The sequence below is a fragment of the Alosa pseudoharengus genome, unplaced genomic scaffold, assembly GCF_046254945.1.
Source record: "Alosa pseudoharengus isolate Yale_2024_CS ecotype anadromous, Long Island Sound unplaced genomic scaffold, YU_APseudo_1.1 YU_APseudo_1.1_scf_2, whole genome shotgun sequence".
Lineage (NCBI taxonomy): Eukaryota > Metazoa > Chordata > Actinopteri > Clupeiformes > Clupeidae > Alosa > Alosa pseudoharengus.
In genome coordinates this window covers 50944732-50967583 of record NW_027468663.1, presented here as the reverse complement: position 1 = coordinate 50967583, position 22852 = coordinate 50944732, and the positions used below count along the sequence as shown (strand labels likewise).

Genomic DNA, 22852 nt, shown 5'->3' with positions numbered 1-22852 from the left:
ATATCAACCTGAATTAGCATGCTAAATTACTAGCCACAGCCCGACAGGTGTCATAATACCAGTTTCGGCCATGGGAGGCAGTATGCGGTAGACCAACTCACTTTCTGAAGGTATACTGCCCCCATCTTTCATGGAATGTGGTGTATGAATTGATTTTTTTGGCGGACATTACACATGGCACCTTTAAACCTTCTTACCCAATTGAATAAAACAGAAGGTTAGGCTTGATTCATAGTCTACACAATAGGGGTGTAAAGATTCACCGATACTTATCGGTAACCGATTTTAACGTTAAAGGAACCGTATGTAAGAAAAATATTTCAATTAATCATAAAATGGCCCTGATATGTCACTAAACATTAAGAAATCATGTTCATTTCAAATACTTATATCACTGACAACAGTAGTCCGGCCAGGATATTGTCATTTAAAAAGTGAAGTTGCAGCCCTCAACTGATGTTGATGTTGTGTTTTGTCATGTCATGTTGTGTTTTGGCCTGATGCGCCACCCTCCACCTATCTACTAATCATGAAGTCAGTAGTGTTTCGCCATCAGGGTTGGCAACCTCGAGTCAGGGGGGAGGGGGAGGGGATACACCGCTCTTCAGTATTTTGAAAGTGATTGCAGTACCAGTTTTGGCCACAATCTTACATATGGTTCCTTTAACGATGCGAGTGCATCGGAAGGCGAACGCCTGGATTGGTTTAAATGTAGGCTACCATGAACTGGTCGATGGCCCGATTTTTACTATAAAGATGTATAAGTATAAGGATGACATGAATGTATAGATCTCTGTTAATTGGCCTTGTGATTTCGTTTGGAGACATTTGGCAAAGTTCTTAATATCAAAATGTTTGTTCAGTCAATCAAATCTTTGTGTCTTTTGGAGAAATTACAAACCCAGTGACATGCAATTGTAATTTTTCTCATGCCACAAATAACTCCGCAGTAGGGGTGGGCGATATAGTCTGCGATAATATTGTGATTGTTGTTTTAACGATGTGCAAATTTGCATTATCGAGTATTTAAATTACTTATGGTGAAATAACACTCGAAATCACACATTGAAACCCCATACATTCAGTAAATCCAGGAGGTGTATGCGAGAGAAGCCCCTGGCTGCTGCAGAGCAAGCGTCACATGATCGCTAGTGGGTCCACGTTGTCACACGCACGCCTAATGTTTATTTTGTGCGGCTAGACTACTTGGGATTTTGTGCGGCTACTTCTGTTAAAGTAGCATTGATGAGACAGTGACGTTTTTCCCTACATGGTATTATATGGAGAGAAAACATTAGCCTTTTGAGTAATGTTTTATTCTGTAACTTGGAATGCTAGCCTACATGATTGCTCTTAAACAAAACATCGAAGGAAATAACTGAGATGCACTCTGTTGGTCTGCTACATTTTACAGTGAATCCTAACTAAAGGTTTTTGAAAGGAGCTTCAACTTCAGACTTTCTCATGTCATCGCCACACACTCAAGTGGGCGCAGAATTGGAATGTGTCATAGAGTGACAATGCATTGGTTGATTTGGTTAAAAAGTCACAGGTTAGGTTATTGGTTATTATTGTATTGATGTTATTTATAAATAATGAGGTGTAAAGTAATCAGACTTTTACAAAAATGTTTTAAAAGGATATCGACTAATTATCGTTATCGTCAAAAACCCCAAAAAAATATTGGGATATTTTTGTCCATATCGCCCACCCCTACTCTGCAGTCTTTTATAGCCTCCCCTCTCCTTGATTATTTATAGACTTGGATACTAATAGAATGGAAAATAGAATTTGAAAATAAACAAATGTTAAGAACTGTATTGCATTTTGGGGTCCTATTACATTGAATCGAATTGGATCGAATCGCACCGAATAGTTCTGTATTAAAACGCGAATGCAAACGCACCCAGTTATGCAAGGGGGTTATGGCATGTAGCAAAATGTTTAGTCAATTTTTTTTAATTCAGCACAAGCGCCAGTGTCATGTCATGCATTTTCGCTGGAAATTTTTGAACAATTAGTTACCTATGTCTTCAACTGGTTACTCATAGAGTTGAGCAGTGGTAATTTATGATTAAGTAATTTTTCCAATACTCACTGTTGAAAGTCTAAGGAAAAATCTTTTCAGCAACCTCACTTCTACTGAAAGTTAGGACTATGCTTAAAGACTGAAAGAAGCCCTAAAATCTGACCTTGCTTGAAAGCCTAAGGGAAAATCTTTTCAGTAACCTCCCTTCCACTGAAAGTTAGGGCTATGGTTAAAGACTGGAAGAAGCCCTAAAATGTCTGAAAGAGACTGTTTATTGCCAGCTCAACTAACTGGTCAGAGCAGCAGTGCACCCAGTGCTTCCTTTGTATGATAAGCAGTTTGTCAAGGTTAGTGCAGTAATTTTTCCAGTCACGGATCAGTTTAAAGTTCTAAGTGCACTTGCTGTTGCTCTTCAGCGAGTCCACCTTGTTCTGTAGTCTTAATATATAATACAGATAGATGTTTTAAATAAAAACAAATGTATGCTGGTATCATTGCATAAATAACAGTAGTAAGGTGCCAAGATGATGATAGACTTGCATGCACAGATATTGAAATAATCATAAAGAACTGTCATTGCTTGCAGCAGTAAAGCAGGAAGAACTGTTTTCCCCTCCCTTTCTGGCCTCCCTTTTACTGCCTGAAGTGAACCATGGCTTGGCATTTTTTAAACCCTCCCTTTGCCTTCCCTACCTCCACTCGTCGTCCTCCTCCTCCACCCCTCCTCCTCCTTCTCCTCTGTTTCACATGCACTTCTGATACTGTCTCTAGGCAGCTATAAACTATCCACTCGCTACAATTCTCAGAAAGGAGAGGCCTCTTGAATTCGCTCCTTTACTAGGAAACGGCATTCACAGAATTTGTGGGAGGCTATGCTAGGACCCTGGCCTTTCCAGTTATTTTCAGACTTGCTTTGGTTAGTGATGTTTTTTGCTTTTGTCTCATCGTTTGGACAGTTGGCTTTCCAAATCTGTGTCAAAGTTTAAGAGTGTTTCCTTATGAACTCATACAGAATTCCTTATGGTCTTCTAAGTTAACCACAGTGGCAGAAGGGTAATGTTATATAGCAGTGATTTCTATGCACATTGCCACTTGAACCTAAGATTGGTGTACAAGATAAATAATACAGGCTATGTCAGTAGCTAACTAATAACATCATAGATTTTTTTCTACCCTATGCCTTTTCACTATTTTATTTTTAGAGCATCTGTCAAAACTGAATAACAATGTGCATAACCTAAAGACAGTGGAACAGTTGTCTTGTCAGTGTGAGCCAGTGTCAAGTGAGTCCTGATACATCTGCTGTGATACCTGGCTACTCTGCTTTCCCCATCTGGTTAGACCAGTGTTTCCCAAAACATTTTTCTGGGGACCCGCTTTTTAAAAATGACAGACCATAGCGACCCATTTCACTTCAGATCTAACATGCAACCACCAATATTGTTTTAGGCCACAGGTTCTCAAACTTTTATATGCTGCTATTAACTTTAAAGAGTGCATCTACAGTCGAAACTATCAGCCTATGACGCAAATTGAATAGCCATGCCCGGTATACGGATGTCTGCTTTAGTTGACAGCATGGTAACTAGATTTTAATCGGTCAACGTTAATGTTCGTGCTGATTCATGTCCCTTGCATTTTGCAATGGCGAGGTCCATAGCAGGCGTCCCACAGAAATGTTTAATTTTGCGAGTGAGATGCACGCTGCCCCCTCTGCGACGCGTTCGCCCCCAGTTTCAGAGCTATTCTAGGGCCATGACCAGTGTTGCCACAGTTACCTTGAAAAAGTGATCTGATTACTGATTACTGATTACTCCTTTAAAAAGTAACTTAGTTACTTTACTGATTACTTGATTTTAAAAGTAACTAAGTTAGATTACAAGTTACTTTATTAATTACTTTCAGCAACTGCCGACAACACCCCCACTGCCTCAACATAAAAATGATAACCAGTTTTGCCAATGCTCTGTATACTGGAAGTGCATTTTAACAGTAATGTCAACAATGTATAGCAGACATCCCAACCTAACCTACTTAGATACTGAAATTCAGATGTTTGTTCAATAATGCCTAGTCAGTACACCAAATAAGGAAGGCCTATTTATAGAAATTGTGATAGTAAAATATGTAGATTTTGGTAGTTTGGCCTTTTCATGTAGCCTTGGCAACTAGCCATCTAGTATAGGCCTGAGTAATATGCAAATAAAATTACACTTGTTAAACTCACCTCAACAAGTCATTTGCAATCATTTAACCCGCCGTGAGCAATGCTAAAGTCACTGTTACAAACAGTGCAGTGTGCAAGACTATCATTATGTTTTACTCTTATGAGACAATTGGGTACACTTTTGTGTAGTCTGATGTGAAATGGGTCTTAAATGTTCCTTTTTGAGGGGCACTGACTCTGCCATGACGCTCCTGTTTCTAGATACACTGACTGAACTGATTAGAGATATAAGCCCACCTACACTGAAAACTGTTTGGTTGATTTAGCAAAACAGACCAGGATGCTCTCTGTCTTGGATGCGCTTCAGGCACACACGCACCACTCCTCTCTCTCTCCCTCTCCGTTGTGTGCGCGTTAAACTCAGATGCACACGCGATTTGAAGTCCGGTCTGGCTTGCATGCTCTTGTTCGCTCTAGGTTCCGGGAGATTTTATGTAATTTGCGGGCGTCAGGAAGCCGCTATCAATATGTGGGAGACTTCCAAAACTTCGGGAGACTTTGGATGTCTAGCTAGACAGCACTTTGTCGCCAGCACAGAATGTACAATGTACCTTAATGTTGTCATGTTTAGCTGACACAAACTCAAAATAATGACTAGAAAAAATCTGCATCTCTCTCCTCCCTCCATTGTTGTTTACGTTTGTGTCGCTGTGTGGTTTTACACCTGAGTTGTCCTCATGCTAGTGGTGTGCAATACTGTAAAATTTGGTTTCGATCCGATACCAATTAAATATAGGGCAAGTACTGCCGATACCGATACTAATACTGATATTTGTAACTAAAAGCAGTTTATATACTTCAATGTAGGGGAGAACAGTGTGTCATGATTTATGACGTGAATAAAACATCAATATGCTCAATTTGGATACATTTCCATGACCACTATGGTTTTATGATTTCCATTGTTAATAATTTACAAACATTTCAGCTACGAAACTTTGCAAAGCGGGCATGCAAGATGTGAAAGGAATGGTGTTTGCATGACTGTAGGCTAGCCCTGGGTGAAACTGGAACAATGCATTTTAAACAAAATGAGAAATATTGGAAGTGAACTGAAATTAAAGTATCGATCCCATCACGCTGGTATCGATCCGATACCGATACCAATGTCGGTATCGATACTATCGATATTTGGATCGATATGCCCACCCCTACCTCATGCTGAAAACGTGTGCATAGCCTACATGATGTTAATCCCCGAGATAAGAAGAAAGCAAAGAATATATGGAAGGAAAGAATATATACAAGGAAAATGACAAAAATAGTAACGCACAGTGACTTAGTTAAGTATTTTGTAAATCTGATTACTGGTTTGTAAATAGTAGCGTGTTAGATTACTTGTTACCGAAAAAAGTGGTCAAAATAGACTAACGCCTTACTAAGTAACATCATGTAGGCTATGCACACGTTTTCAGCATGAGGTATGGGTGGGCATATCGATCCAAATATCGATAGTATCGATACCGACATTGGTATCGGTATCGGATCGATACCAGCGTGATGGGATCGATACTTTAATTTCAGTTCACTTCTAATATCTCTCAATTTGTACTAAGTAACGCATTACTGGCATCACTGGCATCACTGGCCGTGACTGTGGTTAACAAACTATATCCTAATAGAAAACTGATAGCTTTCCTGGTTAAATGGTATAAGCTAGCAGCTAGGCCTATTACACAACATAAATTGTGCTGGCGACCCAAATAAAATCTCCTGCGACCCACCCGGTTGTACACCAGTTAGCCTATAGCTTACTTTTAGCTATAGGCTAACTTGTGTAACCCAATTCCAGTTGATTATGCTAAGCTAGGATAATGGTGTCAGACTGGGCTACTGGGCACAGAGAAGAGAGTATCCTCTATTCTAACTCTGGGTTAGATGGCTAATTCCCTAAAGTGTTGCAATGTTAAGCCGAAAGTTAAAACATGATGGCATGTTTGAGAAAGCTGAGATAAACAAGAATGGCTGACTGATGAACAAAATAGGAAAATGTGCATTAGGACAGAGATTGTGTTGTGGACACCAATACAAATAGTTGAAATGTTTAGATGGGGCCTAATCAATTTGTTGACATGGCAATGGCCATAATGAATTTTGTATAGTATGCTTGTATTGGTGCTTGGAATAAGCTATTAGTATGAACTCAACAGTCTTGTAACAATATTGTATTGCTAATAGAAGTATGTTGCATTGTGACATAGCATTAGAGAAAAGAGATCTATTAGCTTTTTTTTTTTAAATTCCAAGTTGAGATTTTTGTTGGAAAGCGTTGCATACATGTATATGCTTGGATATCAGGAGTGTACTTCTGTCTGTCTGATCTAGCACAGCCAAGCCTCCAACCTATAAACCCCCACAGACAGCCTGGCTCTCTGGGAATAGAGTTTACTGCCGTGATCACATGATTATAATGTCCATAGTTGTTTCTTCCCAGGGCATTCACAGTTGCAGGCCAGCCAAGCTGCAGACTACCGAGGCAGCCATAATTGGGTAATGATTAGTTGGTTCTCTCTCCAAAAAACTAGGGATGACTTCAGGGCCACAGCTGTTTTTCCCCAAAGCTGTGTTCCTTTGCACGAAAGCCTGCTCCCACTTTTGGTGTGTTTGCTTGTTGAGACAGGGTGCCCTTCTTGAGAATGGAAAAAGTGTTGCTAGAATTATCCCATCTGATATCTATTTGATTTGTGGATAAATGTTATATAACCAAAGCAAAACTCTGTAAAGCACTTTTGTGTATGTTAGGCTTATGTTATAAAACCCTGCTGGCTGAATACAGAGTTTTATTTCTGTTGTTCACATATGTTGACAAAAAGGGTATATCAATGTCCAAATCTGTTTATTTATTTATTTTATTATTTTATTTATATTTATTTATTTATTTATTTTGGGGGGGGGGGTAGACTGTACAAAACTGTTTATGGCATCTGAGAGAAAAACGGTTATTTTGAACATTTTGTATGTCGTATGCCAATAGCTGCTTTTTTGCTAAACGATTTAATCCTCTTTTAAAAGTTAGTTCATGAATTATACATTCGAAAAGCAAATGCTCTGTATGTATATACTAGACCAGTGATGAGTGCACAGCATGGAGCAGGGGGAAAAAGACAGCGGAAGAGTCTGGGTTTGTGTTTGTGTCAAGGCAGAAAAAGCAAAGTTTCCATGTTTAATGTGCAGTGGAAAAGTAGAATGTGCTGACGAGGCTTTTCGTCTGAACTCCAAAATGAATAATCAGACGCGGTTTAGCCTTGCACTGCTAGGAGGCTTCTGGCGGCCAAACCCTGGGCTCTTTGTGGTGAGTCTGAAAAGGAGGCCTTGGCACACTGCCAGCAGGGCTTTTTGCTTGTTCAGGATTTTTTATTAAATCCTTTATTGTGCTCTGCTCACGCAAGGGGCTGGGGCAGCATCGGCTGCAGCTCCTGCCGCTGTGAGCAAAGGACTAGAAGAAAACGACAAGAAGCATTGAGGCACTTTTCTGCACAAAAATCTTCTACATGCATTTTTTGCAATGTTGGCTTCTTAACACTTTTTTTTTTTTAAGATACCGATGATTCTTTACTAAGAGTGAGACGGAAAAAAAAAAGTTTAAGACTACTCCGTTTTGGTTTGAGAGAGGGTGAGAGAGGTAGAGGAAAACAGAGAGAGATATCCCCTCAGCAGTGAAATCCCAAGAATCTGAGATCAACCAGCTCTCAAGGCAGCACTTAACCCTGCAAAGCAAACAGTGCGAAAAAAGGAATAGTTTCAGTGCACATGGAGCAACAACGCTCCCTACAAAGACCAGCTCTGTAAAGAACTGATAGAGAATGAACAGGTTAGGATTTAATTTTTAAAACTTTGTAGCAGATGCACAACTGGTGCTTAGGGTTGTTTTACAATACCATCCTCACTAGACAACTCTTAGTAGTTATGGCATTTCAGCTGTATATTTTCATCAAGTTTGAGACTACACAGAATTGCATTTGAAATATCTTGACCACTATACTTCAGGAGAAACAACAGGAGAAAGGAAAAAGGATACGTTTCTCTAGGGTATTGGTCAGATTACAGTAGTTTGTGTTATGAAGTATTGTCAGTTGCAGCCTACTCGGTAATCAAGTGCAAAAACTTAAACTGACATTTCAGATCTTTTTCCTCTATGCAGCACCATCTCCCCAAGACCTGACGGGACTGTTTGCACCTCCAGACACTGTTCCTCCTACACTAATACAACTGGTGGAAGCCATTGAGAGGACGGGTATGAAGATTTTATTTTCTTTACAGCATGTTGTTCCCTTTACTGTGTCAACAATCCCTCTGTCAAGGCATTTGGAGGCGAGCTCTCGGGTCATATTGTCTGATCTGGCTGTAGTTGCGTAAGATCAGTGGATCTGGACACAGCCTCATACATTCCACCAGGTGGAATGGGACAGATGTGTGGGGACATTATTTTCATTTCCTGGTGCAGAAAGCTCACCCTGCATGCCTGTCCTGTCCCAGCTCAGCAGCACTCCCCACTCCACTACCCCCCCCCCCCCACACACACACACTCCACCTGTACCCCTTCCCCAACCTCCCTCCTCAAATCTTCCTATCCTCGTGCACAGAGAGTGTCGTCCACATGGGAACCTCTCGCACACTCGGTTTATCTGTCAGACGAGACTATTTTGGTGTTATGAGTTAATGCCTTGATTTGTCTCACAGGTCTAGACTGCAAGACGCTGTACAGGACCTCCACTTCTTCCACCACTGATGGGCTGCCAGCTCCTACAGCCACCCTTAACAGTGGTGAGTGCTCAACTGCAGTCACCAAAGCAATGTGCTTGATGAAATATCGGTTTGGTTTATGGTGCATGAATGATCATTAATGTTGGAATCCTTCCCTAGAGGTTATAGCTTGCTGTGGTTCTTGCACGTGCTGCCCTTTGTAACCTCTTTGTAACCTGATCTGTAGCGGTGTATGTTAGGAGGGTGGTTTGTGTTGTATTCCATTACATGCAAGTGTTGAAATATATGTATAGAAGACAAATTTACGCTTGGTTCTCACTTACTTAGAATTCTCTGTCTTCAGGACTGTTTTCTGGCCATAAAATCTTCCATTGCTGGTTTGTGTCCAACACTCTCAGTTTGCAACCTTGTCTCTTTAGTGAGGGTGTGAAATGAAAATTGGTCAAAAATTCACCACAGTAAATTGGTGGGCAGCTGAGATGCTGGAAGCACAAACAGCTCTCAAGCGGTGGCCAGTTTTGCCTTTGGAGCTAGCGAGAGGAAGCACCGTGATCTGACTCTAGGATTTCTCTGCCCCTTCTGCTGCCACAGAGCCGCAGGAACCGGACATGGGACAGTGGGACACCGACGTTCTCTCGGCGGCCGTGGTTCGGTACCTGCAGGAGCTTCCCCCGCCGGTCGTCCCCTCGGTGGTCTGCGCGGAGCTTCTGGCAGCGGTGCAGCGTGGAGCCGGTATGCCGCGTGTCACTGGCGCGCTCGCCTCGTCTCAGCCATTCATCCCCACTCACATTCTCACACGTCAGTGCAGAGACTCCTGAGAGTAAACACAATTACCCAGATAAATCACTTAACTGGCTGCGTAAGGCCGTGGGAAAAATGGCTGGTAGTGTACTCTGTGTGGGTGTACGTGTCTGTCTGGGCATTATGTGTTTGTGTGTGCGTGTGTGTGTAAATGTGTTTACGTATAGTTTGTTTTTGCATGTGCGTGTACGTGTATGACCCAGTATGACCCAGTAGCTCTTGACACATGTATGAGTGACGAAACCCGTCTGTCTCCTGTCCCAGGTGGCGCTCCAGCAGGGAGGAGGGGGCCGCTACGGGATCTGCTGGAGGGACCGGCGGTGCCCCTGCAGAGCCGCCTGACTCTGCACTATCTGCTCCGGCACCTGGACAAGGTGGCCCAGCACGCCGACAGCAACGGGCTGGGTCCGCACACACTCGGACAGATCTTTGGCCCTCTGCTCATCGGAGGCTCAGACACACCGTGAGTTGTGCTTTCTAAATCTTTACTTTTCTTTTTCCTTTTTCTTTAGTATGTGGTCTCGGCTGTGGAATTCGAGATCAAGTTAGTCTTTTTTGAGAAACTGGATGTAGAAATTTGGGTAGAAAAGTGAGTATCAAATGTAATTGACCCTGGTTTAATGACTAGGTGGAGTGTTTCGGTTTTCCGCAATCACTGAATTTTTCACGCTTAAAGGGCTCATCCCCGGAATTTGGCTCGCTCTCTGGAATTTTCCTTGATGCAGAATCGTGCAGGAATTTCCCTTACATTCCCCACAAATGCCTTCCTTACATGGGCACTTGCTCTCATGAAATTATGCATAAAGTCTCTGTAGATTCAGTGCACTATAGTTATGCAAGTTAGATAAATATTCACTTGGAAGGAAATTGGAAATTGGAAATTGTAACTAAAGGCATGTTGTGTTAAGAAACAATTTCATCGTGAGGGCGTAGCAGTCCTTACTGTTAAGCATTTATTACTTTAGCTTTTTCTTTATTGGTTAAATTATCGGAGGGAATAAGCTTAATGAATAAGCTCTGTAATGCTGTTGGAGACGGTAAATCTATTTAACCCTTAGTTACTGGTAGGTCTGCATGTTATGTTATGCTCCTTGTTCTTGGGTTGGCAGGTCGGAGGCAGACACAGAACTCTTTGCACTTGTGCTGGAGAGACTTCTTTTGGAGAGGGTTTGGGAGCAGGAGCCACTTCCTCCAGGTACACACATACTGTACACACATCTACCTGCTGTGGTTTTGCTTTCAGTTTGCACAACTGTCCCTGTGTAAAAAAAAAACAAACAAAAAAAACATGTTGATGTGATGTCTTCCATGAACAGCTCTTCCCCCCAAACCTGCCAAAGCCAAAAGTGCCTCTACCCCTGTTGTAAATGGAAACAACATTTCTTTGAGTGATGCAGAATGGTACTGGGGAGACATCTCCAGGTAAATATTTTGCCACATGGTTCACATTGGTCATACTGAAAGGCTAGGAAACTGTTTGTAGGAACTAAAGGGCTGTACTTTCAGACATGAATGGCGTACTTTTCTGGATTTCAGAACAAAGGGACTACTTCATGTTGTCTTTGTAGAGTACAAAATAATAATAAAACTTTGAAGAAATGTTAAGTAAAATAGTTGTTAAAAAGACCGCTGTTCATGCAGTTGTATAGAGTTGTATTGCCTCCTTTTGCTGTTCCATAGAGAGGAGGTGAATGACAAAATGAGAGACACCCCCGATGGTACATTCTTAGTTCGGGACGCGTCAAGCAAAGTAAGAGGAGAATACACACTAACCCTGAGGTGAGAGATACTTCTTAACTCACTCAGCAACAGCTTGAATGATGCAATTAGTTGACTTAGCTTTAAAGCTTTAAATGAAGGGGTTGGCTTACATGACTCCTAAAAATATGCTTTGAATTTGTCCAGGATGGATGTGCTGTACCTTTAATGTCATAACTGAATTTTGGTCTGTGTCTCTTACAGGAAAGGGGGAAACAATAAGCTGATCAAGATATTTCATCGAGCAGGAAAGTACGGCTTTTCTGAGCCCCTCACCTTCAACTCAGTGGTGGAATTAATCAACCACTATCGCCATGAGTCTCTTGCCCAGTACAATGCCAAACTGGATTCACGGCTGCTATTTCCCATATCAAAATACCAGCAGGTAGGCCAGCCAGCTCCCGTGGGACTCCTCTACTGCCCAAAACTCTATTGAACACTTAGGGTCCGGAAAACACGTTTATTTACATACACATTTTGAAATATAACATTTCATCTTTTTTTTTACACCATTTTGCCATATTGTTCTTTGTACTCCACAAATAGCCTTCTGGAACACTGATAAAGCTGACTGGGCTGTGTAAAAACACTGCCCCCATGTGGCGGCATGGTAAATGATGCTGAGGCTGATGGCTTTGTGTGTCTCTCAGGAGCAGCTAGTGAAGGAGGACAGTGTGGAGGCGGTGGGCGAGCAGCTGAAGGTCTACCATGAGCAGTATCAGGAGAAGAGCCGCAAGTATGACGTCCTGTACGAGGAGTACACACGCACCTCACAGGTATCGGTCTCCTGCTTATTTCCGTCACCAAAGACAAAGACACAGAGGCATTATGAAGATGTCAAAAATGTCAAAATGTCAAAAACCTGGCCTTAGAAATTCAGTGTGTACTGTAGAAACTCTGAAGACAGAAATTCAATTTGATGCATTTTTCATTTTCATTGTAGAGCCAAAAGTCATTTTAAAGTGTTCAATTAGTTGTGGAAATTAAATGGCCTGCAAAATAGGGCTTGGTACACTGGACACAGAGAAGTAACATCTAGCTGTTCCTCTCATTCTTTTAGGAGCTTCAGATGAAGCGTACAGCCATTGAGGCCTTCAACGAAACCATCAAAATCTTTGAGGAACAGTGTGAGACCCAAGAGCGCTTCAGCAGAGAGACCATCGAGAAGCTGATGCGTGATGGCAATGAAAAGGAGATCCAAAGGTGGGTTCTGCTGATGATAACACATTTACAATATAACACTGACAATTCAGTTCATCATCTTGGTAGAAGCTTGTGACTTTGAGGTCAAAGTAAGTAACAGTTAAAGTTTAACATGTACACATGCTGTCGGTTGCCATTCTGTTTGCATGTCTCTCGCAATTACCATTGTTGCTGTGTCAGGAAGAAGTTTCAGGAACATCTCTGTTCTGTTTCTCCTTCAGAATTCAGAGCAACTCTGAGAAGCTGAAGTCCAGAGTGACAGAGATTCATGAGAGCAAGATGAAGCTGGAGCAGGACCTGAAGAAACAGGCGACGGACTACCGGGAGATCGACAAGAAGATGAACAGCCTGAAGCCTGACCTGATGCAGCTGAGGAAGCTACGGGACCAGTACCTGGTGTAAGAGGCTCTTGGCCTTTGCTCACCCAAACACACTGGTGTAAATGGGAGGTTTATGTGTATTTGCGTAATGCTTTCCCCTGGTATGCATGCATAGCATGACCCAAGCCTTATGCCTAGTTCACACTACACCAGGGGTCACTCTCAAACTCAAACTACCCCAACTACACCCCAACTATCACATGTTTGCAAGAAATACTCGATTACTTTGTGGTAAGTTCTTTTGATTGGCTGATTTATAGTTAGGAAGCCAGCCCAAATTTAACCCACCCACAAAATTTGAGTTCGGGAAATTCTGATAACAATTTGAGTCCGGCTACGCCAGGCCAACCTACAGAAGCGTTGATGTAATTGACCATAGTCTATCCAACTGCAGTCCCAAACCTATGTAGACAAATGTTGGGCATTCTTAAGAAGCAAATAGGAAAGCGATCTCAAAATTCATATGCAGACCGAATATCATTACAAATATAAATCAACAACAAATCAAGGGGCCCGCAAGAAGCTGTGTTGCTGGCCAGATTTAGCCCGGTGGGCTGGGAATTTGGGACCACTGCACTACATGATTTTACAGTCGCCTACAGATTTTGGAAGACGCAACAAATGCCAATGCAACCTGCCATTTATTGCTATGTCTATATTTTTCAAAGTCTTGATCCAAGTGGCTCACTGAAAGGCTTTGAAACTGAAAACCAGTTGAGTAGTGTGAACTGTAGAGTGTTTGGACAACTTTGAAAGTCATGTAGTGTAAACTTGACAGCTGCTTGACAGGTACAGGGTCATGTCATTTCCCATGGATGCTGATGATCTTGATGATGTGTTCTCTTGGTCTCATAGTTGGCTCACGCAGAAAGGCGCAAGACAGAGGAGGATCAACGAGTGGCTTGGGATCAGGAATGAAACTGAGGAGTGAGTGCCTCTTCTTGCTATCTGCCTTCTCTCTCTCTCTCTCTCTATTTATATATATATATATATATATTTCCTGTGTTGTTTTTCTGTGGGGATGTTCTTTACCACAGCCACTCTCACTCTTGTCGTATTTCTTAAGTGTTGTCAGTTTGGGTGACCTGTATGATTTGCTCACCCTTGTTCCCTGTCATGCACTCAGCTTTTACTCGTTGGTGGATGACGAGGACGACCAGCCTCACCAGGATGAGCGCACCTGGTACGTGGGGGACATCAAACGTTCGTACGCAGAGGAGCTGCTTCGGGGCAAGTGTGATGGAACCTTCCTGATCCGCGAGAGTCAGACGCAGAAGGGCTCGCTCGCTTGCTCAGTTGTGTAAGTCAAGCACCAGGCTGACACTTGTCAGTTAATCAATCTGTACTCCGTCTGGTCACCAGGGGTACTGGTGTAAGCGGCACTGTAATTTTCCTTTGTCTCTGCATCAAATTGCACCTGTGCAGTGGAGGGGAAGTCAACCAGGAAGTCAGTAGAAATTTAGCACATTCCACTGCTTGAAGGTTGCAGGTTATCAGAGAAATGTAAACAACATTCTCCATCACACACACACACACACACACATCAGGGTTTCCGTTGTCCGGTAATTACCGGACATTGGCCGGAAAAAAAATGAAATGTCCAACAAAATTAAATCTCTCCAGTCAATTTGTCTGATTGAAATTGGCTAATAATCCTGTCCCCTAACGCAATCTGAATTTGAGAATAAGCCTTAATATGTAAGCCTATATTATACGTCCTCTGGCTATGTTTTTAAATGAACAGGCTCTACTGTTTGAAAAGTAAGCTATTAAACAACACGCATAACCTATGCTGCATTTCAAATAGGAAGCGCACGCTTAAAACGTCCATGTTAAACAAAGAACAAATGAGTGAGGCGGTTCAAACATGGCCAGGCCCAGGCAGTCTAGCCTTAAAAGTTTTTTCAGAGGCCAGACGCGATGGATGATGATAAATTGGTAACGTCTGAAGCCTCAGATGTCCGGTCAACTCCACCACCACCAGATAAAAAGCAGAAATGTCGGGCGTATCTGTTGGAATCAGTGACATTGGAAGTGGAGTTGCGGGTGGTGTGGCCGCTCCAAGACACTGTCATTCTCCGTGTACACTGGACATGCAAAGTGTTCTTTACCCAAAGCATACAGTAGGCCTATGCGTTCTCTGTCTATGATCTGCAGGGTTAGGGCCTCCTTGATGAGGCGATTACTGGTCCGCGGATAATTTCTGGCACAATTAAACGGTATCATTGAACCGCGGCCGAAAGAAAAAAAAATTAAACATTTCCCAGAATAGGAAACATTTCTTAATTTATTGTTATCAAATAAAGAGGCATAGCATTAGGGGGTAGTGGTGTGAGCGCTCTTTCTTGTGTGTGCGGATCTGTGTAAGTTAAACAGTCACCACTGGAGATAACGTGGGTAGCAGCAACAAACAACGTAGCCTTTTTAAAACAACGAACGAAGCGGACTCTTGCTGTCCGAAAAGATACTGGCTAAATGTTGTTAGGCATGTTTAAGTTAGGCTAATGAACATGTTGCATTTTATACAGCCTGATTATGTCATTCTTTAAGCTACATAGCCTGTCTCCAGTTTTCCTCAATTTGAATAATTAAGAAGGGATAATAGGATATTTGACCGGCATATCATCAAAATGTCTGGAAAATGAACCCTCTGCCGGTCACTTTGACCGGCACCATTTTTTTCTAGCGGAAACTCTGACACACACACACTCACACACACACACAGAGAGGCCTGATCTGCCCTTAAGTGACTCTTGTGTGTTTGCTTCTCCCCTCCTGCAGGATGGATGGTGAGGTGAAACACTGCGTGATTTACAAGACTGCTACGGGCTACGGGTTCGCCGAGCCTTACAACCTGTACAGCTCCCTCAGAAACCTGGTGCTTCACTACAGGCACACCTCCCTTGTCCAGCACAACGACTCGCTGAATGTAACGCTCACCTACCCAGTGCTTGCGCCACAGCCAAGATGTGAACACAGTACCTAGCATTTGAGAGGGGTGGCCCACACAAGCATGGCAAAGTGCACAGTAATTCAGTAGCTAAGAGTTCATAGCAAAATCTCTTATGTTGGCAAAGAAATAGTGACAAAGCACAAAAGAAAATCTGAACATAGTTATCTGTAGACAAAAAGAGAGAGAGTGAATGTGAAGATAAATGTGTGGCTTTTATTCCAGCCCATCATGTTCTATATTAGACAAAAGCAGCCGCAGCAATAATCCTAGCATGTGTGCTGGCTGAGGTACTCTGTTGTCATAGAAAATACAGTTGCAGGCATTTGTTTTTTTTACAGAGAGAGAACTGTTATCATACAGTATGTTACTTTTTCCGAAAGACTGACAGTTCTATGTCTTTTGTGCTCCGTCTTGGGGCTTTTTTTGTTTTCCTATTCCGTAAAAGCTTGATTATGTGCCATTAAGCTAGACTTGACTTACTATGTGAATGGAACAGACATAGATGGGACAGTTTGGTGAATGGATGAGACTGAGGAGAAGAGAATGCTTCAGCTTTAGAATGAAATGTATATTTGAACTCTGACACTGCTGTGGGTTTTTGAGTGTGTGCATGTGTGTGTGTCTGCGGACACACCGGTTGATACATGTGATGTTTTTTGTTCACCTTAGTAGTGAACTCCTTACATGTGATTTCATGAAGATGTGAAAAGGGTGAATGACGGTAGTTTCACATGTGTCGACCAACACCCCCACCCACCCACCTTTTTTTAATATGCGTATAATCTAACGCTACTCAGAAACAAATGCTGCCATATTTTGTAGATATCCATTCATTTGTGTTATATACCCTCAAGAGGATGTTTTTGTTTATTTAGGTCTACTGCCTAAAGTAGCTTTGCATGACCACCATGGAAACAGGCAGTTTTTGAAGCATCGTGAGAAGTGTCCCCCCCCCCCATTCTCTTTGGATTACATTTGTGGCCAGAAAAGTCTAATTTCTCTCTGACAAAGAGGGTACACCACACCGGTTGATCTTAACTTTGTTGCAGTAGGTGGCCTGTCTTGATCTGTGTTGAGTTATATAAAAATACAGAATGTCAGTTTTATAGAACTATTGAGCTTCATTTATGTCACATGTGAAAGTTCGGATTAAGAATAGTCATCTAATGACCATTTTTGGTGCTTAATACAGGACAGGTGTTAAAAATACTTGTCCTCAAAAAAAAAAAGATTTCATCTGAAATATTGCAGCACTTTTGGTAAATAAAATTTCTAATTTAGAATAATGGTAATAAACAGACTAAAATACCTGATTGAGGTAGTTTAGTCAGATCTGCATAGAATTTGGTCATTTTAGTTGCCTGGAGGCCTGAGCAAGTGATTAGGGTTGAGAGAAGGTGAGATATTCATAAAGTGCCTTGAGCCTTTGTACAGTCTCAGAGAAAAAAGTCTCGAGGCGTATTTCATGACTTTGTATGTGGATTTTGTTTTAGAGATTTTCGAAGGGATATAGGTGTGGTCATTGTTACTTGTTACTGAGAGCACTATGCCAATTTACCCTCCCTATTTTGAAAGACATGAGTCAGGGTCATGGGATTGTCATGGCTGACTAAATCAACACCCACAGTTTCCTTTATGGTAACATTCATCTGGAAGACTGTAAATGTGAACTACCAGCCCAAAGCCAATGTATTGTTGATGGTATTCAAAGCCTTTTTGAAACGATCAAGAGATATATAATGTGTATTAAAGGGGTGGTTCAGGATTTTGGACATAGGACCTCATTTCCAAGTAAGCAAGTGTGATATTTATCAGACCGTTTTCAACACATTTCATCCAGTCCTTCTAATTAGGGTTCGCAGGTGCTAGGCTAGCGCAAGTCATCATGTGTTACTGCCACTAAAAACAGTCTTAACCACTCCAAGGTACACCCGAGGCAAATTCCAGACAATTGATGTAAATGTCTGTGTTGATAGAATAGTGTTAGAAATACAACTACCCTCACATAGCGTTACAATAGTTATACATTGTTCCCTGAAGTTAGTAGTAGGCATTTAAGCAACGCAGCGGCGGACTGATATTACCAAGGCTAACTAGGCATCCCCATTGGAGTGTGCTTTACTGTTTACTTTTCGGCGCAGTACTACTAACCGGAGCAAGTATAATTCTGCCTCTGCTAAGAAACTAGTCCCTCAAAATGTAATGCGATCGTAAGGATAGAATAATGTTAGAAATAAAACTATCAACACAGACATTTACATCGATAGTCTGTCGTTATAATTTATTTTCCTCGGGTGTACTGTGGAGTGGGTAAGACTGTTTTTAGTGGCAGGCTAACACATACTGATGACTTGCGCTAGCTTAGCACCTGTGAACTCTGCAACTAGAAGGACTGGAGGATATGTGTTGAAAACGGTCTCCACTGATAAATATCACACTTGCTAACTTGGAAATGAGGTCCTATGTCCAAAATCCTGAACCACCCCTTTAAGCTACACAGGTACCTGAGGGCCCATGGTTGTTCACAAACATACACAAAAGCCAAATGCATCTACCTAACCACAGTAATATTCCCTCTCCTTATAACCTGTAATTTTAGATAGAAATTTAAGCAATAAAACCAATTAATTTCTTAGATTATTTTTTTTTTGTCATAAAAAAGCTGCCTTTCTAAAAGAATAAGAAAACATTTAAGTATTGCAAGGAATCTACAGTAAGCCTTAAAACGTATCTCTTTGCATGTGTGATTTGAAAGGAAATCATTTTGAAAGCTTGTTGATTGGTACTAGGAAAGATTTTAAGCCGTGAATTCTTTGAATGCACTACAAAGCACAGTTTTAACTAACTGAAGTTTAGAGGTTTCTTTTTTATTAGTTATATGTACAGTATATAACATGATTGTTATCCTTGAGAGATACACATTTTAGTGGTTTGGCTGACCAATGGCTCTTTATCATAAGATGAATATATCTATACGGTTTTTTTTTCTCCATGGATGGCACCAGGAAGGATCTCAAATGGAGAAATCAACCTATGTTACATCTGTGTTTTACTGAAATCTCCACAGGTCCGAAAATAAGCTAGACAGATTTTTTTCCCACTTGTACATTTACAAAATGTTTACATCTAAAGAACCAAATAGCAGATGTGTTTCAAAGTCAGTTTACCTGTTGAGATACAAATTGTTGATTATTCTGGTGTCTTTGTTTTATTAAACTTGAACTGTCTTTTTTTAATCTTGTCTGTGTTCTCAGTTGTTCCCGTGGTGCAACCTCTCAGCACAGTAAAACATTTGAAACAACAAACTGTTGTGTCTGTATGAACTGAAACAACAAAATTAAACAACAAATTACCCGGGAAAAGTGGTCTGTGATGTTTCTTGCAATGTTTACAGAACTTGGAAACTGACTAACTAAGTTTCTTTTACTTCTTTTACGTCTTTTACAACAACTAATGCACTCCTCTATTCTAATGTGTCTTTTTGTATTGGGTCTGCTTGATGAGCGGAACCAGGAGACAGGTCAGCCTCACATGGATCCATGTGATAAGCTGCTGCAACCGCGATAACATGCAGTAGGTTGTCCACAGTGAAGTATACTTGAATCATCTACAGGAATTTGAAAATTACAATGGTGATCAAGGGGGTTTATAGCCATTCTTTGGCTATTTACATTTTAGGCTACGTTTATACGGTGACGATGAAAAGAGAAGACGCAGAAGTGGCGTCTCCTCTTCATTTTTTTATTCGCGTTTAGACGAGCATTCTCAGGGGGAAATCTTTGTTTATATGAAGACGCAAGAGTATGTGATATTCGATTAGATATGCATTCCAGACCGCTGGGTGGTGGTGTGATAGAACCCCGGTACGTCACGCGCAGACATTCTAATTTGACAGTTTAGCCAGAGAGGTAATCAAGGATCTTTGGTTTAGCCGTTTAGACGGAGACGCAACCCGGGTCGTCTTCAAAACTCTACACTCTGGAAGGAGTCTTCAGATTTTTGCGTCTTCAAGCCCCGATGGCGGGGTCACCGTGTAAACGAAAGGCACTTATGATAAAAGATTTTGTCGTCTTCCTTCGCAATCGTTCTCGTATAAACGGCCCCTTAATTTAGCATTGTCGTGGGCTTTGAATGAAACCACTGTGAGGTCATCACTTCTGAGAGACTGCTTTTCTGGGATGGTCTTCTCATACCCCATCCTGTTGTGAAATTAGTTGCGAAATGTTCCTTGTATACTTTTAAACATTCATTTCAACATTTCATTAGTTGTCTATGTCATCACATTGCAGATCAAAAAATGTTTGGTTTTATTTATTTTAAGTACTTGGTTTTATTTAAAATGTAAAACCAAGTATTGGTAGCCTAATGGTTTTATTTACATTTTAAGTCACAACTTTTTTTTTTTTTTTTTTGGAAATGGGGTTATAATAGAACTGAGCATGTATGCAGGGAAGATTGATATTTACTGCACTTGGCTATTCATCGTGTCATCAGTTTGTATTTTAAGGTTTTGTTGGCTCTATCTCCCCTGCATCTGAAAGACATTTTGTTTTCCTCTGTAAAACGTCAGGGCTATGTGGAACCTGCCAAGGGAATTACCCTGCCTTACAAACCTTCATTATGTTCGTAGTTTATTGGTCACTGAGTGAGTGAGTGGCAGCGAAAAGGGAAATGCATACTGTGTGGCTGCTCAGACTAGCCATGAGGAACTCTGGCAATGTGTCACTAGTCACATGCATCAGGCACTGGTGTTTTAAAAGCACGATAGTAGGTTTTCACACAGACCTATGAGTAAATCTAAAGAGGTCTACATGTGTAACCTCTTTCACTTTGTTTGCTAAAGACTTAATAAAAGCCCTAAATATACTTTTGACAAATGCTCACCAAAGGTCTCTCCATAGTGACCAATATTGTTGCATCTGTAAATTGATATAGTGCATTAAAAGGTATTTGCATTTGACTGTAGGCCACTGGCACCATGTTTGGTCAATCAGAATAAATTCAAGACATTTGTAAAAATGTTGATATAAACAGACACCTTTCTCTAGTTTAAACCATACCCTGATGGGGGAATCTACAGAATGTACTAAAAGATAACAAACGACACCTGTTTTCGCTGAGAGATGTCTTATGACTGTGTAATAATTTCTAGGGCTTGTGATGTGTGACTGCAAGACACCACTGGCCAGATATCTTGTCAGAGTTGATGCACAAGTCACATGGTTTGTTTCTCAGCCAAACATGTTACACCAAACAAAAATGTTTCTGCATGACCAGCTTCAGACACTGTGTTTGAAGAGAGAAGGTCTCAGGTTTACGATAAATAGAAGGGTAATACATTTAAGAGAAGGTCTCAGGTTTACGATAAATAGAAGGGTATTTAGGCGGGTCTATATATGAAAAAAAAAACACCTAACCTCAAAAAAATTGATACAAAAGGTTTTTCCTAGGGTTAGGATTATGATTATGATACCTTTAGATGTACTTAATAACAATACAAATCTAGTAAAATCTGACCCCAGTAAAGGGGTCATTTTCAAGATGGCGTCCAAGATGGCCACCAGAAGCTAATTTGGGATATCTGAAGCATATTCAGCCTAGGAAAGTGTTTTTCGTGTTTAATCAGATTTAGAGGTCACTGATTCATATATGTCAGACTGAAGTATCAGTTCATTATTTTCAAAGACTTGTAATTTTCAAGATGGCCACCAGAAGCTAATTTTGGCTATATCTGAAGCATTATTCAGCCTAGGAAAGTGTTTTCCATGTTTAATCAGATTTAGCGGTTACTGAATCATATATGTCACACTAAAGTATTAGTTCATCATTTTCAAAGACTTATAATTTTCAAGATGGCCACCAAAAGCTAATTTTGGCTATATCTGAAGCATTATTCAGCCTAGGAAAGTGTTTTTCGTGTTTAATCAGATTTAGAGGTCACTGAATCATATATGTCACACAATCCTTCATTAAATCATGCCACCCTAAAAAGATAGTTGTGGTATAACAAGAGGTCATGAATTAATTATAATCTATTGAATTGTAATTAGTCCCTCCTTTTCCACAACTGTCCAACCATGCTGCCAACTCAGTCTACTTAAAGCATAGAGAACGATAGACATCATTTCATTCTACTTTTTTCTCACGACTTTCTGTCAGTTCAGTCACATACATACGACAGACTATTATGGGCCACACATGAAGAAGACAAATATTTTTGCCATGATGAGAAGCCAAACCCAACATGTCGTTTAAAGTCGACATGTCAACATTAAACACAACATTTTGTGAATAAAGTTTAAATATCATGTCAACTTTAATCTCTAGGTTCTTTGGTGTCAGCAAAAGACAGCATTCCAGAAGAGGACATTTTTTCCTTCAGTCATGTGTTCACTATGCCTTCACTACTCCCAATCAGACAACAGAGGTGATTGGTAAATTAAGATACCAAGTGATGGCTGTACTTTTTGGTGGAAAGTCCACAGACTCTCATACAACATTACGGCACAACACCCTGAGTAGGAAGGTTGTCCTTGCGTCATTATTTGTGACTCCAAAACGTCTCCCTCCAACTGAATCTGCTAGTAAGCTTCACAGCTTTTGAAAGTTATCCGCTGTAACTGTGTGCATTTCTGCAAGACAGGAGGATGATGGATGATGATGAATAATGATATAGTAATTATTTCTGATATACTAATAAATATAGTTTAATATTAAGTTTAATTAGCTCCTCCTTATGATAGATGCCAACATGTATTTGATGCACACAAATATATAATGCATGCCTATGCATGGGT

General features: G+C 41.0%; 1 protein-coding gene across 2 annotated transcripts in view; it reads left to right on the top strand.

The window, feature by feature from the left end:
* The window catches only part of pik3r2 (phosphoinositide-3-kinase, regulatory subunit 2 (beta)), a 33796-nt gene extending 14385 nt beyond the window's left edge, over positions 1–19411 (top strand). Inside the window, exons 3-16 of one of the 2 annotated variants that reach the window (XM_076295445.1) lie at positions 8398–8490; positions 8937–9020; positions 9552–9692; positions 10026–10224; positions 10871–10956; positions 11078–11183; positions 11442–11540; positions 11724–11904; positions 12170–12295; positions 12580–12722; positions 12944–13120; positions 13958–14029; positions 14229–14402; positions 15884–19411. In XM_076295445.1, coding sequence (XP_076151560.1) covers positions 8398–8490; positions 8937–9020; positions 9552–9692; positions 10026–10224; positions 10871–10956; positions 11078–11183; positions 11442–11540; positions 11724–11904; positions 12170–12295; positions 12580–12722; positions 12944–13120; positions 13958–14029; positions 14229–14402; positions 15884–16088 — 1886 coding nt within the window. In that variant the 3' untranslated portion in view covers positions 16089–19411. Of the gene's footprint in view, positions 1–8397; positions 8491–8936; positions 9021–9551; positions 9759–10025; positions 10225–10870; positions 10957–11077; positions 11184–11441; positions 11541–11723; positions 11905–12169; positions 12296–12579; positions 12723–12943; positions 13121–13957; positions 14030–14228; positions 14403–15883 lie in introns of both variants that reach the window. The other variant, XM_076295444.1, reaches the window with a different exon arrangement.
* Positions 19412–22852: the final 3441 nt, after the last annotated feature.